The 13,520-nt window shown below is 49.0% G+C and overlaps 2 protein-coding genes across 2 annotated transcripts; one reads left to right on the plus strand and one right to left on the minus strand.

Annotated features, from left to right (window-relative positions):
• The first annotated feature begins 5,247 nt into the window (after positions 1–5,247).
• On the plus strand, positions 5,248–6,183 carry LOC127385317 (olfactory receptor 1052-like). Its single transcript, XM_051620967.1, has one exon. The coding sequence runs from the start codon at positions 5,248–5,250 to the stop codon at positions 6,181–6,183; it is 936 nt and encodes a 311-aa protein (XP_051476927.1).
• A 5,835-nt stretch (positions 6,184–12,018) lies between these two features.
• LOC127385231 (olfactory receptor 2D2-like) lies at positions 12,019–12,960 on the minus strand. Its single transcript, XM_051620829.1, has one exon. It carries the CDS (start codon positions 12,958–12,960, stop codon positions 12,019–12,021), a length of 942 nt encoding a protein of 313 aa, XP_051476789.1.
• Positions 12,961–13,520: the final 560 nt, after the last annotated feature.

Consider the following 13,520-nt stretch of genomic DNA (forward strand, 5'->3'; position numbering starts at 1 on the left):
AGGCAGCCAGGATGGACCCAGAGAGCAGGGCAAGGAGCTTGCCTATCACTATTATTTTCTCTCAGTGTCCTATTCCAATGGCTTTCCAGTTCCTGAAGGGATGACAGGAAAGCTGGAGAGGGCCTTTTGACCAGGGCATGGGGTGAAAGCTGAAAGAGGGGAGATGTAGATGAGGTATTAAGAAGAAATTTTTCATTATGAGGGTGGTGAGATGCTGGAATGGGTCACCCAGAGAAGCTGTGGATGCCTCCCCCCTGGAAGTGTTCAAGGGCAGGTCGGATGGGGTTTCATTCTGTTCCATGTATTTTTGTGTTCCTAATGCTAAAACCTACCAGCCTCTTTCAGTCTGGCTTGGTGCAGGATAAGGTCTCACAGGAACATGGCTTCTTGAAGGGCTCCTGCATAACTCTTGACTGTCCAAGGGTGCTCCAACCCTGGAGAAGGCAACCAGAAAACACTGGGAATTCCTCTGGCTTTGATACCCCAGCTGGGGATCATCTCACATAACTTCAGATGTCCACTCCTTAGCTAGTGCTCTTTACTCTAGGATGAGGTGGCTTCTGGGGACACATTTTATCAGGATGTTTCACTATTCTACCAATGTTCTCTGCTGCATGAGTAGGTCAGAGTAGCTCCTGGACGTGTCTTCTTTATGGCCATTGGAGTGTCTTCTGCTTACTGTGCCTCTGTGCTTTAATTTTTCATCCCTCTCAGACTGCTCCTGGGCATCCCTTCCCTGCTGTCTTCAGCAACTGGAGGCTGCTGCCAAGGAGCTGAAGAGCACAGCAGCCCCATGAGATCCTTCCTGGTGTCTCTAAAGACCAGATTACTGCTCACCTGTCCATGCCATGGTCCCACAGAGGCAGAAAAGAAAGGAAGAAACACCACAAAAGGGAAACCCTGGATGAATTATCACTTGCTCAGCTCAATGTTGGTGGCTACCAAGAGGCTGCCCCAGTTGGTGATGTCCTCCACGGAGAGACAATGGTCCTTTCTAGATGACAGCATCCTGGAGGGAGAGGACCTGTAGGACAAGGAGAGCTTGGTGGAAGCCCCAGCCTTTTCCCCAGGTTCTATGGTGCTGTGGGGCTCTGGCCCTGGGTGCACCCAAGGTGCTCACTTCAATGTCATAGACACAAACCCACGGCCCCCAAAGCTGCTGCTTATTCTGCAGGGGCCTGGCAGGAGCTGAAGCCACCAAGGCTTTCCCTGGGGGCATGAGGCTGTGTAGGCACCATAGATAATGGGTGGCCCTTTCAGTCCCCCAGGAGAGCTGAGGGACAGGGCTGGCTCTGCAGCTCCTCCAGCAACCTCAGGCCAGTCTCTGGCCAAGTGCAGCCTCACAGGGAGATATTGAGGCTCATCCTGGGTTTGGACATCTGACTCCAAGATCCCAAATGTTTTAGCCAGCCCTGTTACAATGGGATGAATCACCTTCAAGAAGTGGCTTCCACCACTAGAAGAGGCCTCAGAAGCACCAAAGAGAATGTGTTGATTTTGTAAGCAAGTGCTAAGGCAGATATACAATCCAGCATCTGCGTTGCTGCAGGAGCTTATTTTCTGAGTGTGCATCCACCTTTCCTTCCCATCACCTTCAGGAAGTGTCCTCCCACTGGAACCAGCTAGAAAAACAGCTGGGTGCCCTGGATGGAGCTGGTGGATCAAAGTAATCCCCAAACTGACCTGGTCTCGGGTGCTACGTTTTTGGAGGGAACCACCATCCCTATTTTACCTTCTGTGCTCTTCTACACTTGAGTTACCATCACAGAACTGGATAAAATGTGGAGAGCAGGATGCTGTGGTGAAAGGAGAGCTTGATCCTCATACCAGTGTGCACAGCTGTGAGCAGAGGGCATCACGTAAACCCACCACAAGCCCACCTGCTCAAGCCAGAGCAGCACAGGGATGCACAGCAGCAGGAGGGAATCCAAATCAAGGACTTGCAAGGAACGACCATCCTGTCCAAGCTCTTCCCAGCTCTGACCCAGCAGAGCCAGGAGCTCCAGCGTCCAGGTGTGAAACCCATCACCATGACCTGGAAAGTCCTGGCCAGTGTGATGGCCTGTACCAGCAACTGGAGCAGGGCTGCAGCCTTGGGAACCCTTATATCCAGGTGTCAGCAACTGGGGAGACTGAAGCTACTCATCCACCAAAGAATGGAGCACCCACAGAAGCACATTTAACCTCACTGGCCACTGCAGGGACAAACATTTCCCTAAATTGACTTATGAATAAACAGTCATTGTAGTTTATTCTCCAGAAACACAGGAAGAAAAAGTTCTTCCCATTCTTCTGCAATCCTTCTACAAAGTTCTTCCAACCCTTCTACAAAACATCTCATCTTGTGCTTGTTTTTTTTTTTTCTTGGGAGGGCAAGTACATGAGTAGAATTGCTGGTGTTCTCCACACACCATTTCTGATGTTTTGCCAAATTCCCCAGACACCAACTTCAGAGAGAAATCCCAGCAGGATGCCCTTGGGGAAATCTCCCTCTGGTCTTCCAGGTGCCCTGGAGAGGCTCTGATGATTCATCCCACGAGCATGGGATCAATGGGACATCATTCTGGTTTCATAAAGCCTGGTTTTGGACTTCAGCAGAGTAATTGCTGAGCTTGAGTCTGCAAATAATGCAGGGGACCTTTGGAAGGAGAAACTGGTGAATTTCTCATGCTGGCTGGTAAGGGCTTGATTGTCCTCATGGACTAAATCCTTTGATGTATGGAAAAAACCTTCCATCAACACCTGCTCGATGGTCCTACCTGCCTGTAGTTTCTTTGGGATGGAGAACTGTGACAGACTGCAGCAGCTCTGATGTAAGGTAGGAAAATTAAGGATCTTATTAAGAACCTAGTGATAAAGAAGGCCACAAAGATGCAAAAGAAGAGGAGGAAAATGACACTGCACATTGAATAACACTTCTACATGTGAATTCACATGGAATTTGAGTGTCACAGTAGATGAATAAACAGGACAAATAAGGATTCTTAGTTTAGCTCTGTGTTTAAATCCTGTGGCTAAAATTAGCTTTTTCTTCTCCATGGCCCATCTCCAAAGTGAAGGGTGGCAAAATTGCTCCTAAAGTAGTTGCTGTTCAGTTTTGAAAGTTGGTCTGAGTCACTGGCATCAGATAAATGGTGTGAGAGTCTGAAGTTTCAAGTCTGACTGAAGCCTGTAGAAGACTCTAATGCCTGTTTACAGGATGAGGAACTGCTTTAGTGACTGCTGAGACTGAACACTCCAAACTTACTGGGCCAACCTTGCCTCATCCCCATGCCCAACCACCCCTGCATTCATCACCCCTGGGTTCCATCAGAGGTTCTCATCAGAGACACGAGGCTTTGTCAGTACCTGTCAGCAGCAGGATGTGAGCACTGCTGCTGTAGATGGTGCAGGCAATATTTGACACCAACATAACCTTGTGAGAGTGTAACTTCCTCTCCTTGGCAGGGCTGCTCCATCTTCTCTCATTCCTCCCAGTGAAGTTGTCCTTACTTTGGACCTTCACTTGAGGGTTGCATCATGAGTGAAGACCACCTGCTCTCACTAAGTGTCCTCCATCAGTACTGTTGTTTCAGTGGTGACATGCACTTGGTTTTACCTCAGACCATTCAGTCCTTCACCTTATGTGCAGACCTTTCTCCTCTCTGGAATCTCAACAGGATCTTAGACACTCAGTCTTCAGGAGAGCAGCTCTACACTGTCCATCCACCCTCTCCCTAAATGCAAGACGTGAGCAACTACAAGTGATGATACTTCACCTCAAACACCTGAGAGCTGTTTCAGATGGACAGAATTGCCCCTGTGGAAGAGTCCCACTCCAACCTTATCAAGCACATTTTCTGATAATGACCTTGAGAGCAATGAAGACATTAACTGGAGTGTAGGACAAGGACTGCATCACGCACCAAGCTGGAGGAGCACAGGGGCACCTGATGGCACTTTGGAGAATCCCTTCTAAAGCCCATGGAAATGAGAGCTCAAGGTATGCCTTGGTATACTGAGAAGGGGGTCTGGAAGGTGTAAAATTGTAGGTATCTCTGAGGCTGTTTGCAGAGGGTTGAAGAATGAAATCTCTAGGAAGAAATAATACATCATCCTGTAAAAATGCTGAGGTTCTTCTCATTGGATTGATCCCAGGAGCTTCTGATTAGGTGTGTTCAATAATGTCAATATTTAAGTGCTGTTGGCTGTGGATTTTTAAAGGGTTGATAGGTCTGTGAGATGTCTGCAGTTTCACATCAGCTATGAAAAAGAGACCCAAATGCTGAACTAGAAAGGAAGCAAGGAAGGGAAAACTTGCCTCAAAGATTTACCCACTTGAGCAATCTTTGGTCAACACGTTCAGAGTGAAAGTGTCAGTCTTCAGGAGTTGAGATGCATGCAGGGTGGTCTACAGGGAGACAAGTGGGCTTGATCTCCTCTCCCTTTCAACACCTAGAGGGCAAGTGTCACCCTCTGAACAGGTCATCTGTCCTCTGAGGGTACCTGGACTATGGGTGAGTTGACTTAACCCAAGCAAATTAGTTCAGAATAGCTCAGATGAGCCACATGTGTGTGTTGCCTGGGAGGCCAGATGGTCTGCTCACTTAGAGCTGTCATCCAAAGCACGGTGGGCCTCACTTCTAAGGACTTCTAAGGGTTCAATACCAGAAGGGAGGTTTCCAGCAAGCCTCTGGCTGGATAAAAACATACCAGTTCAAGACTAAAAAGCACGGCCATTGACCTCCAGGGTGTTAAATCCCAAGTTAGGCTTTCACTTTGTGATGGCACCTTGTAGGTACAGTAGCCTTGAGATGTTTGAGACGAACTAGCTGCTTGAAACAGAGGAAGAATCCTCAGTGTGAACAAGGTTACCTGATGGTAACTGTGGACAGGAGATTTCTGAAACACCTCATGTGTCCCCCCCAAAAAAAAAACCAAACAAAACATTAAATAAATAATCCTTGTGCAGATACAGGACTTGAAGCTGGAAGGGAATCAGAGGTCACAGGAGAGGTGGTGACAAACTGCTCTCTGTTAAGGACTTGGAAAAGAAACTTCTTCTAAGAACTGCTGATGTTTCTTCCAGAGATGACAGTGTCACTGCAAGGAAAAAAAAAAAAAATCAGCAGGTCTTACATTATTTTTCCTTGTCCATTTCACTTCAGTGATGGTGTCAACTTCTTGCGTTGCTATTTGTGAAGTGGAAATTGCATCAGGAATTGTTTTCACCCTCTTCCCTCCGCATCTCTCTGCAGTGATGTAGACATGGCTGACGGGAACTGCACCCAGGCTACCCAGTTCACCTTCCTGGGACTCACAGAGCACCCACAGCTGAAGCTCATCCTCTTCACCCTCTTCCTGGGCACCTATGTGCTGACATTGGTGGGAAACCTCGGCCTGATCACCCTGATCAGGGTCAGCCCCCAGCTTCACACCCCCATGTACTTCTTCCTCAGTAGCTTGTCCTTCTTAGACATTTGCTACTCCTCCACCATCAGCCCCAAAATGCTGCTGGACCTTCCAACAAAAACCAAGGCCATTTCTTTTGCTGGCTGCCTCACACAGCTTTATTTGTATGCTTGTTTTGCCACAGCTGAGATTTACCTGCTGGCTGCCATGGCCTATGACCGGTATGTGGCCATCTCCAAGCCCCTGCTCTACAAGGTGATCATGTCTCCTGGTGTCTGCACGAGCCTGGTGGCTGGGTCCTACCTGGCAGGGTTGCTGAATGCCACGGTGCACGCCACAGCCCTGCTCTGGTTGTCCTTCTGTGGCCCCTCCACCATTAACAACTTCTACTGTGATGGGCCACCGCTGCTTGCTGTGGCCTCCAGCGACACGCGCCTCAGCGAGGGTTTGATGTTTGTGTTGGTGGGATTCAACATGATGACCACCAACCTGCTCATCCTCACCTCCTACGCCTGCATCGTGGTGGCCGTGGGCAGGATGGGCTCTGCTGCAGGCAGGCACAAAGCCTGGTCCACCTGCACCTCCCACCTGGCAGCCATTGTCATCTTCTATGTCTCTGCCCTTTTTAATTACATGCAACCCTCTTCAGCAAGCTCCCAGGAGAGCAAGAAGATTGCCTCCATCTTCTACACCATCATAGTCCCCATGCTGAACCCCATCATCTACAGCCTGAGGAACACAGAGGTGAAGCAGGCCCTCAGAAGCTGCGTTAGGAGGAAAGTGAACTTCTGAAGGACAATTTGTGTTACATTCCTTTCCTTTTTTTTCCTCTCTCTAAGGAGAATGATTCATGCAGGTCTCATTTGCCTCCAGAACCATTTGGCACCTCATACAACAGGGTTGAAAAATGAATTCATCTGCTCTCAGACCACCATAGCTGCATCAGTCTTGTCTCTAGTACCAACTTCTTGCCCAGTTACTCCACCTCCCAGGCAATGACCACGATGCCATTGTGCAAAGCAAAGTGAAAGGTAGGTCTGTGGGCCAAGGACAGTGACCATCTGGATCTTCACACAGAATCACAGGGTGGTGGAGGCTTGATGGGACCTCTGGAGGTGACCTAGGCTGACCACCTGCTCAAAGCCAGGTCACCAGAGAGGCTGCTGAGGAATGTGTCTACTCTGAATGTCTTTGAGGATGGAGACCTCACAACCTTTCTGGGCTTGATCCTCTTCACAGGAATAAAGTCTTTTCTTCTGTTTAAATGGAGTTCCTTGAATTTCAATTTGTCTTCTCAGGGCTTTGAGCAACCTGGTCTAGTGGGAGGTGTCCCTGCCCATGCAGGGGGAGTGGAACTAGATGATCTTTAAGGTTCCTTCCAACCCAAACCAGTCTGTGATTCACACTGGGCACCACAGAGTCTGGTTCTGCTCTCTTTACTCCCCCCCAACAGGTATTTGCACTCCCTGACAAGATCCCCCTGAGCCTTCTCCAGGCTGAACCATCTAAGCTTGCTCATGAGATGTTCTAGTCCCTTAATGCCCTTCACTGATCCTGTTCCAGCATGTCCTGGTCTCTCTTGCCCTGAGAAACCGAGACCCAGCCACAGCACCCCAGCTGTGGTCTCACTGACTTGACTTGCTGACCATGCTTTTCCTAAAGGAGCTCAGAAGGCTTGTTGACCTTCTTTGTCCCCACGGGCTGGCCTCATGGTCAGCCTGATGTCCCACTGGACACCCAGGTCCTTCTCTGCCAAGCTGCCTTCCAGCTGGTCATCCTCCAGCTTTTACTGGTGCCTCCTCTAGTGAAGGTCTTTGTTGAACCCCATGAGGTCCCTCTTGCCCCATTCCTCCACTCTTTCCAGACACAACCAGGGCTCAGCAGTTGGGCTTCCCATCAAAAATACCTGCAGCTACTTAGAACCATCCCTCTCTTTTGGTTAGCCAGAACTATTTGTTTCCATGTTCCATTTTTGTTTGGCAGTTTCCCTGCAAACCAGATTCCAGGAATGCTGAGTGAGCAGGAATTCTCACGTGCAGGATCAGATGAAGAATTCTTCACGAGCTGTGACAAAACACAAAGTTTCATTCATTCTGAACAAACTTGTGTTCTAGGTCTGAATATTTTTCAGCTGAATCACCAAATGCTGTGGTCCACTTTCCTGTTGACCACTGCTAGCCTCCAGGATGGTAAATATCCAACTTCAACTGACCATACTTCTCTGCATATGTAAAGAGCACATTAAACGACCCATTAAAATTCATTTTCTGACTCTTTCCTTCAAAAAAGTTGTCTTCTCTAGATTATCTTGAGAGCCAGAGGCACTTTTCCCACTTGCTTACTGCAGCACAGGCTGACACAGTGGTCAAGCAGAAGTCCTGGGGTTCTGAGTTCAGGTTGATGCTTATTCCCTCCCTCCTGAGAGCACCTCAGGCTGCAGACCCCTGCGTGGGGCTCACTGGTTCTTGGTTGCCCCCGTGCTCAAGGGGACAAGCTCTGGGTCACAGCCAGGAGCTCCCACCAAGCCCCACCCCACTGGGGACTCAGGCAGCAGCTCCATGTCCAGAGAAAGAAGTTATTACTGTCCAGGGAAATTTCTCTTAAGAGAAACAAGGTCCTACCATCCCCTTCCCCAGCCTGCAGTGAGGAGTTATGACCTCCCACAAACCTACCAAGACATGGACCTGCAAGAGCAGTGATTTCACTAGGACTGACTAACTTTTTAAAAATTATTTTTCACAAGATTTAGTACTTTTAACACTTCACTGCTCTTCAAAACCTTTTCCAAGTGAGTGGTTTTTAAGCAGCAGCATCTCAGGGCTGCAAGGCCGGAGCAGCCAGGACTGTGTTTTGGTGTGTGCAAGGGAGGGAGATGGAGAGCTGGGCTGAGCCTTGGAGGGCTGCAGCTCACACCATGCTTCTACTGAAAGGGCTGGCTATGGAGGAGACCACCTCACAGCCCCTCGAGCAGCAGAAAGCAACTGAGACCCACCAGCCCAGTTAGCATCTGTGAACTGGGGTAGCTCATCTGGGGTCAGGACCCTGATGGCAACAGGAGGTGGCAGGGGTCCTGATCAACCTGCCCTGGTGTTTTCTTGCCCCACCACGTGCACCCTCATCTCCCCATGCCATTTAGGAGGTCTTCAGGCCCTCCCAACACCACATTGTAGGGCTGAGTGGCTCCTGGATGGACCTTAGGCTTGTGCTGTAGGTAGTTTCATTCCTGGATGGGCAAACGTAGGTACATTGTAGGTACATTGTCTCCACCCATGTCACCTTTTGCTTCTGACTGGGCCCCCTGGGTGAACCCAGAATCTGGTTCAACATCTGCCATGTCTGTGGCTGTTGAGGGGCTCCTTGTTGAGGGTCCCAAGCACTTGTTGCAAAGTGTTGAGAGGCTTCTGTGCACCAGAAGTTGTTGGCCAGGGGCAGCTGACCTCTCAGCTGATGGTGGTGTGATGCACAGATCTGTTGTCCTTCAAACTCCAGTGGTAACTTCTGTACCCACCAAGTGGAGGACTGGAAAGGTTTTTGTCAACCTAATAAAACTCTCTGACCACCAACTTCAGGGCATGGAGCAGCTGTGACAAACTTAACTGCTTTAGAAGTGCTTGTTGCCTTTAACAAGGAGGAAACTTTCCTTCTCCTTAGTGTCCTTGAAGTTGTCCCACAGGAACTTGTTAGGAAGAATGAGGTGAGTTTACTACCAACTCTCTAAGAAGGTCTCAAGATCATTAGAGGCTTCTCCACAATGCCCAGAAGAGCTTGTTAAGCTGATGGCTCCTGGGTGGCTGCTCGCCAGGGAAGTTTGGAAAGGGAAAAGTTTCCTTTCTGACGTAAACAGATTGAACTACTTAGCTGATGTTGGAGCTCAGGCCTAGCAGAGGCTCCTGGTGGGTCATGCTATGACTGTTGCCTCCACCTCCTGCTAGAGGAGGCCTCTTCTTTACCTTTGTGAAGGGTTAAGAGGGTTAAGGATTAAGAAATCACCTGTTCTCCCTGTGTGTAGAGTTCATATGCATTTATTTGCCTTGACACTTGAACTTTTGCCTTATCTTCCAGTCATGGGAATAATGCTTTTAAAAAGTAGAGAGTCCTTTAGGTGTGGTGGGAGCCTGGCTTGGCCTCAGAAAAAGCTGGTGCCTGGCTCTGGCTCCACTTCCCCTTTTCTGGCTTACTCTGCACTGGATATTTTTGCATTTCTCTTTCTATTTCCCTGCCAAAGGCTCCATCTGCCCAAGGGCTCCTCCCTCACACCATCCCAAGAGGCTCTGCAGGAGAGCCCAGCAAGGACCTGCTCTAAAGATCAGACCCAAACCTTGCCCCTGGCCACCCTCAAAGGTGGGATGTAGCAGTAGGGACAGACAACTGGCGTGTGACTGTCCTCCAGGGGACAGCCCTCTGCCCCAACACCCAAGCAAGGAGATTGTCCTCATCTGTTTTCTATCTTAAATGGCGTAAGGAGTTGGAGATACAACACTAAAGAAGCTTTCTCCTTTCCCTGCCCTCCCTAGGAAGGCAAGAGCCACAGCCAGGGCCACGTGCCCTGCTCTGAGCCCCAGGAGAGCCCAGACCTGCCTCTCTGGGCTGGGTTTCTGGGCTCCAACCCATGAAGGCCACCTCCAGATGTTGGTGTTTGGTCAGAGTGTAAAGAGCCAGGGCTGCAATTACCCCTTAGTTTGGCCTTTCCCTGCACAGCCCCGGGGTAAGCACAGCTCTGGTGTGTAGGATTCTGATTAATGAGGGACATTTCTTCACTAATTGCACTTTTCCACACTTGAGCTTTCGGCTGGGACTCCGAATTGCAGAGGAAACCACATCAGTCTAAGTCCTGCCTGTTAAGGCTGAGCTGGTTTGTGGTGGCAACCATCAAAAGAAGAAGGCACACCACAGAATTACACTGACAAATCTGTGCAGCTGGGACAACTCCCATTTTCAGGCATGTTGTTAAACCTCAGCCATGCAGGGTGTGGAGTGTCTGCAGACCTGTAAGGTCACAGACATAACCTGCAGCTGGAGTTCATCCTGCCTGACACTGGCAGTCTAAAAATTGTTCAGAATCATCTTAAAACAAGGGTTTAAAAGCTGCTTTTCCTGCAGAGGCAGAAACACAGACACAAGCCTCAGCTCACAGGTGCCTGTACCAGCTCATCTGTGTTTTGAGCTGCTGCTGGAGACCCAGCAAAGAAACTGATGTCTAGGTCTTTGGCTTCATGAATGTGATTCTTCTTCTTCCCTCATTTACAGATAATTCACTGGGACCTTCTTAGACACTTGCCATGGTGGGGGGTGAGTTTCTCTGCCCACTGTGCCACCTCAAAGCCTGGGAGCCAGCTTTGACTTAGGTGCTTCACTAGTTTTTTAGAACCAGGTGAGATGACTCCCACCTTTAGAGACCAGAAAGTCTGCTGTGTCCCACCAGGTTTTCTTATAACATCCCATACACTTCATCTCGTTCTCCTGATACCTTCCTCAGGTGCTTCTGGTGAGGGTTATTTGACAGGCAGAAGGAAAAAGAGACAAGGCTGAAGGATACTTATTAGAGAAGAACAGTTTGGACCACAAAATGAGAGGGGAAAGACAAGATTTTGGCTTTAAAGATGCTCTGACTGCTTTGGCTGTGAGTGTCTTAGGTGTCCTAGGGATTTGTTCTTGCTCTCTTTTCAAGCCTTGGTTTACTTAGACTTTGGAGCCCACTGGGGAAGGACTTTCTGTGTGTTTCTTGAATGATTCCATCTCACTTTAATCGTCAAAATATGGCTACATAAGGAAGGTTGATCAGCCCATGGAGAAGAGATGTTCTCCCTCTGTGGCCAGTGGGGGATTCAGATACAAAACTGACCTTACAATGGCATCCAGCCCCACCCAGATTTTGGCTATAATGTCACTGAGTAACAAATAAACCCACACCAGGAAGGAGGATGCACAGTTGTCCACGACCAAAAAAAGCTAGTGGGTGGGGAGCAAACCACCTGTGTTGGATGAATGTGAGAACAAAGCCCATCTTTGAAAAGTTTACTTTAATTGTCAAGTAAGTTGAGGTCTGACATGCACTTCATCTTGCCTGGGTTATCAAAACCTAAGGATCTGTCTTTGAGTTACAGAAGGGAACCCCCTCTCTGATATTCATGTCTGATTTTGCCCTGCTCAGAGCAGAGAACAAAACAATCTGCTGTCAACTGTCCACGTGGCAGAATGAAATGGAAGGATCTTGGCCCATGAGGACCCTGAGCTGGACTGAAATGCAGTAGGAACTAAGAGGAGCAGAAACCAGCTAGAGAGGGAGCAAAACGGGTTGGGAAAATGCTCGTGGCACAAGGGGAGAAATAGTAGTTGCAAACAACTGCAGTTTTTCTTGGAGAAGACAGCAGGTTTGTTTGGGAACCAACGTAACAGACCTTGAGGAATCTTCACCTCTGAGGACAAATGACAGTAGCAGCTCAGGTTTGCATGATAACTTCCATGTTTGTGTGCTCTGAGGTTCATTAGGAAACACTTCAGAAGCAAAACTCAATTCAAGCCTTATATAAGTAAGTCTAGGACAGTTGCAGGTGGAGGAATAATGACATGTGAGAATTGCTTCTACTTGGAGAAGTAAAAGCAACAGGACCAACACCTGGAGAACCTTTATGGAAAGAGGGATGTGGGTCTATTCATTGCCCTTCTCAGGGCACACTTCATGTCCTTGTTCCTGAGGCTGTAGATGAGGGGGTTCAGCATCGGGGCCACGATGGTGTAAAACACTGCAACCACTTTGTCCCTGTCGTGTGGAGTCCTTGCCTTGGGATTCATGTACATGCAGATGGCTGTCCCGTAGAATAGGGTGACCACCATCAGGTGGGATCCAGAGGTGGAGAAGGCCTTGGATTGCACGTGTGCAGGTTGCATCTTCAGGACGGCCGAGAGGATGCGGGCGTAGGAGGTGATGATCAGAAGGAAGGGGATGAAGACAATGAGGATGCTGAAGATGAAGATGACCAACTCCGTGAGGGCAGTGTCAGCACAGGCCAAGGCCAGCACTGCTGGCACTTCACAGAAGTAGTGGTTCAAGGTGTCTGGTCCACAGAAAGGCAGCCGGAAGATGAGGGTGTTGATGACCATGGAGCTCAGCAGGCTGCTGGTCCAGGAAGCCAGGACCATGTGAATGCAAACCCTCCTGGTCATGAGGGTGGTGTAGAGCAAGGGCTGACATATTGCCAGGTATCGGTCATAGGCCATGAACCCGAGCAGAAAACACTCTGTCATGCCAAAAGCCAAGGAGAAATACATCTGAACAGCACATCCAGAGAAGGAGATGGTCCTCTTCTTGGTCAAGAGGTTCACCAGCATCTGGGAGACATTGCAGGAGATGTAGCAGATATCTAAGAAGGACAGGTTGGCAAGGAAAAAGTACATGGGTGACTGCAACTGGCAATCAACTCTGATCACTATAATGACCAAGGCGTTCCCAGCGAGGGTGAACAGATAAAAAACCAGGAACACTATGGAAAGAACAGTCTCTGTCCTTGGCTGGGAGGACAGGCCTTCAAAGATGAATTCTGTCACTACACTTTGGTTTTGGCTGCCCATTATTATTCCAGTGGTTTAACTGCCAAGATAAGAAAAAGCAACAAAGTCAACCCAAGCCCGTTGCAAGAGAACTGTAGCAAGAGCTTTGATTTCTCCTCTTGTGGACAAACATCCAAAAAAGGAAAACACCCTTTTCTTGCAATAAAGCCAAAACTCCGAACACAGATCACATCTAACAAGTGAAACATGCCCAACCACTTGGATGTACATCTAGGCTCTCATGGCATCCTCATCCCTACAGCTCCTGCTGTTCATGTTCTGCCTTTCCACAATGTTGTCTAAGATGGTTCGAGGCTTTTGATGTGGCAAGAAAGTTTCTGAGTGGTCACAGTTGCTGGATCCTGAGTCTTCATCCAAGGAGAGCAGCACTACATCAGTCATGCTGGGGAAGGCACTAACAAATGTCCCCCGATATGCTGAGGGCTATCTGAGACATCTGAGGGGGCTGTCACAGTTGAGGTGGGGATGTTGGAGGACTTCCATTCCTCTGGAATGAAATCTGGACACATGCCAGGTCACCGCGGGATGTCTCAAGTGGCACCAGGCTGCTGCTCCTGAAC

This window comes from Apus apus, chromosome 5 (assembly GCF_020740795.1).
Source record: "Apus apus isolate bApuApu2 chromosome 5, bApuApu2.pri.cur, whole genome shotgun sequence".
NCBI lineage: Eukaryota > Metazoa > Chordata > Aves > Apodiformes > Apodidae > Apus > Apus apus.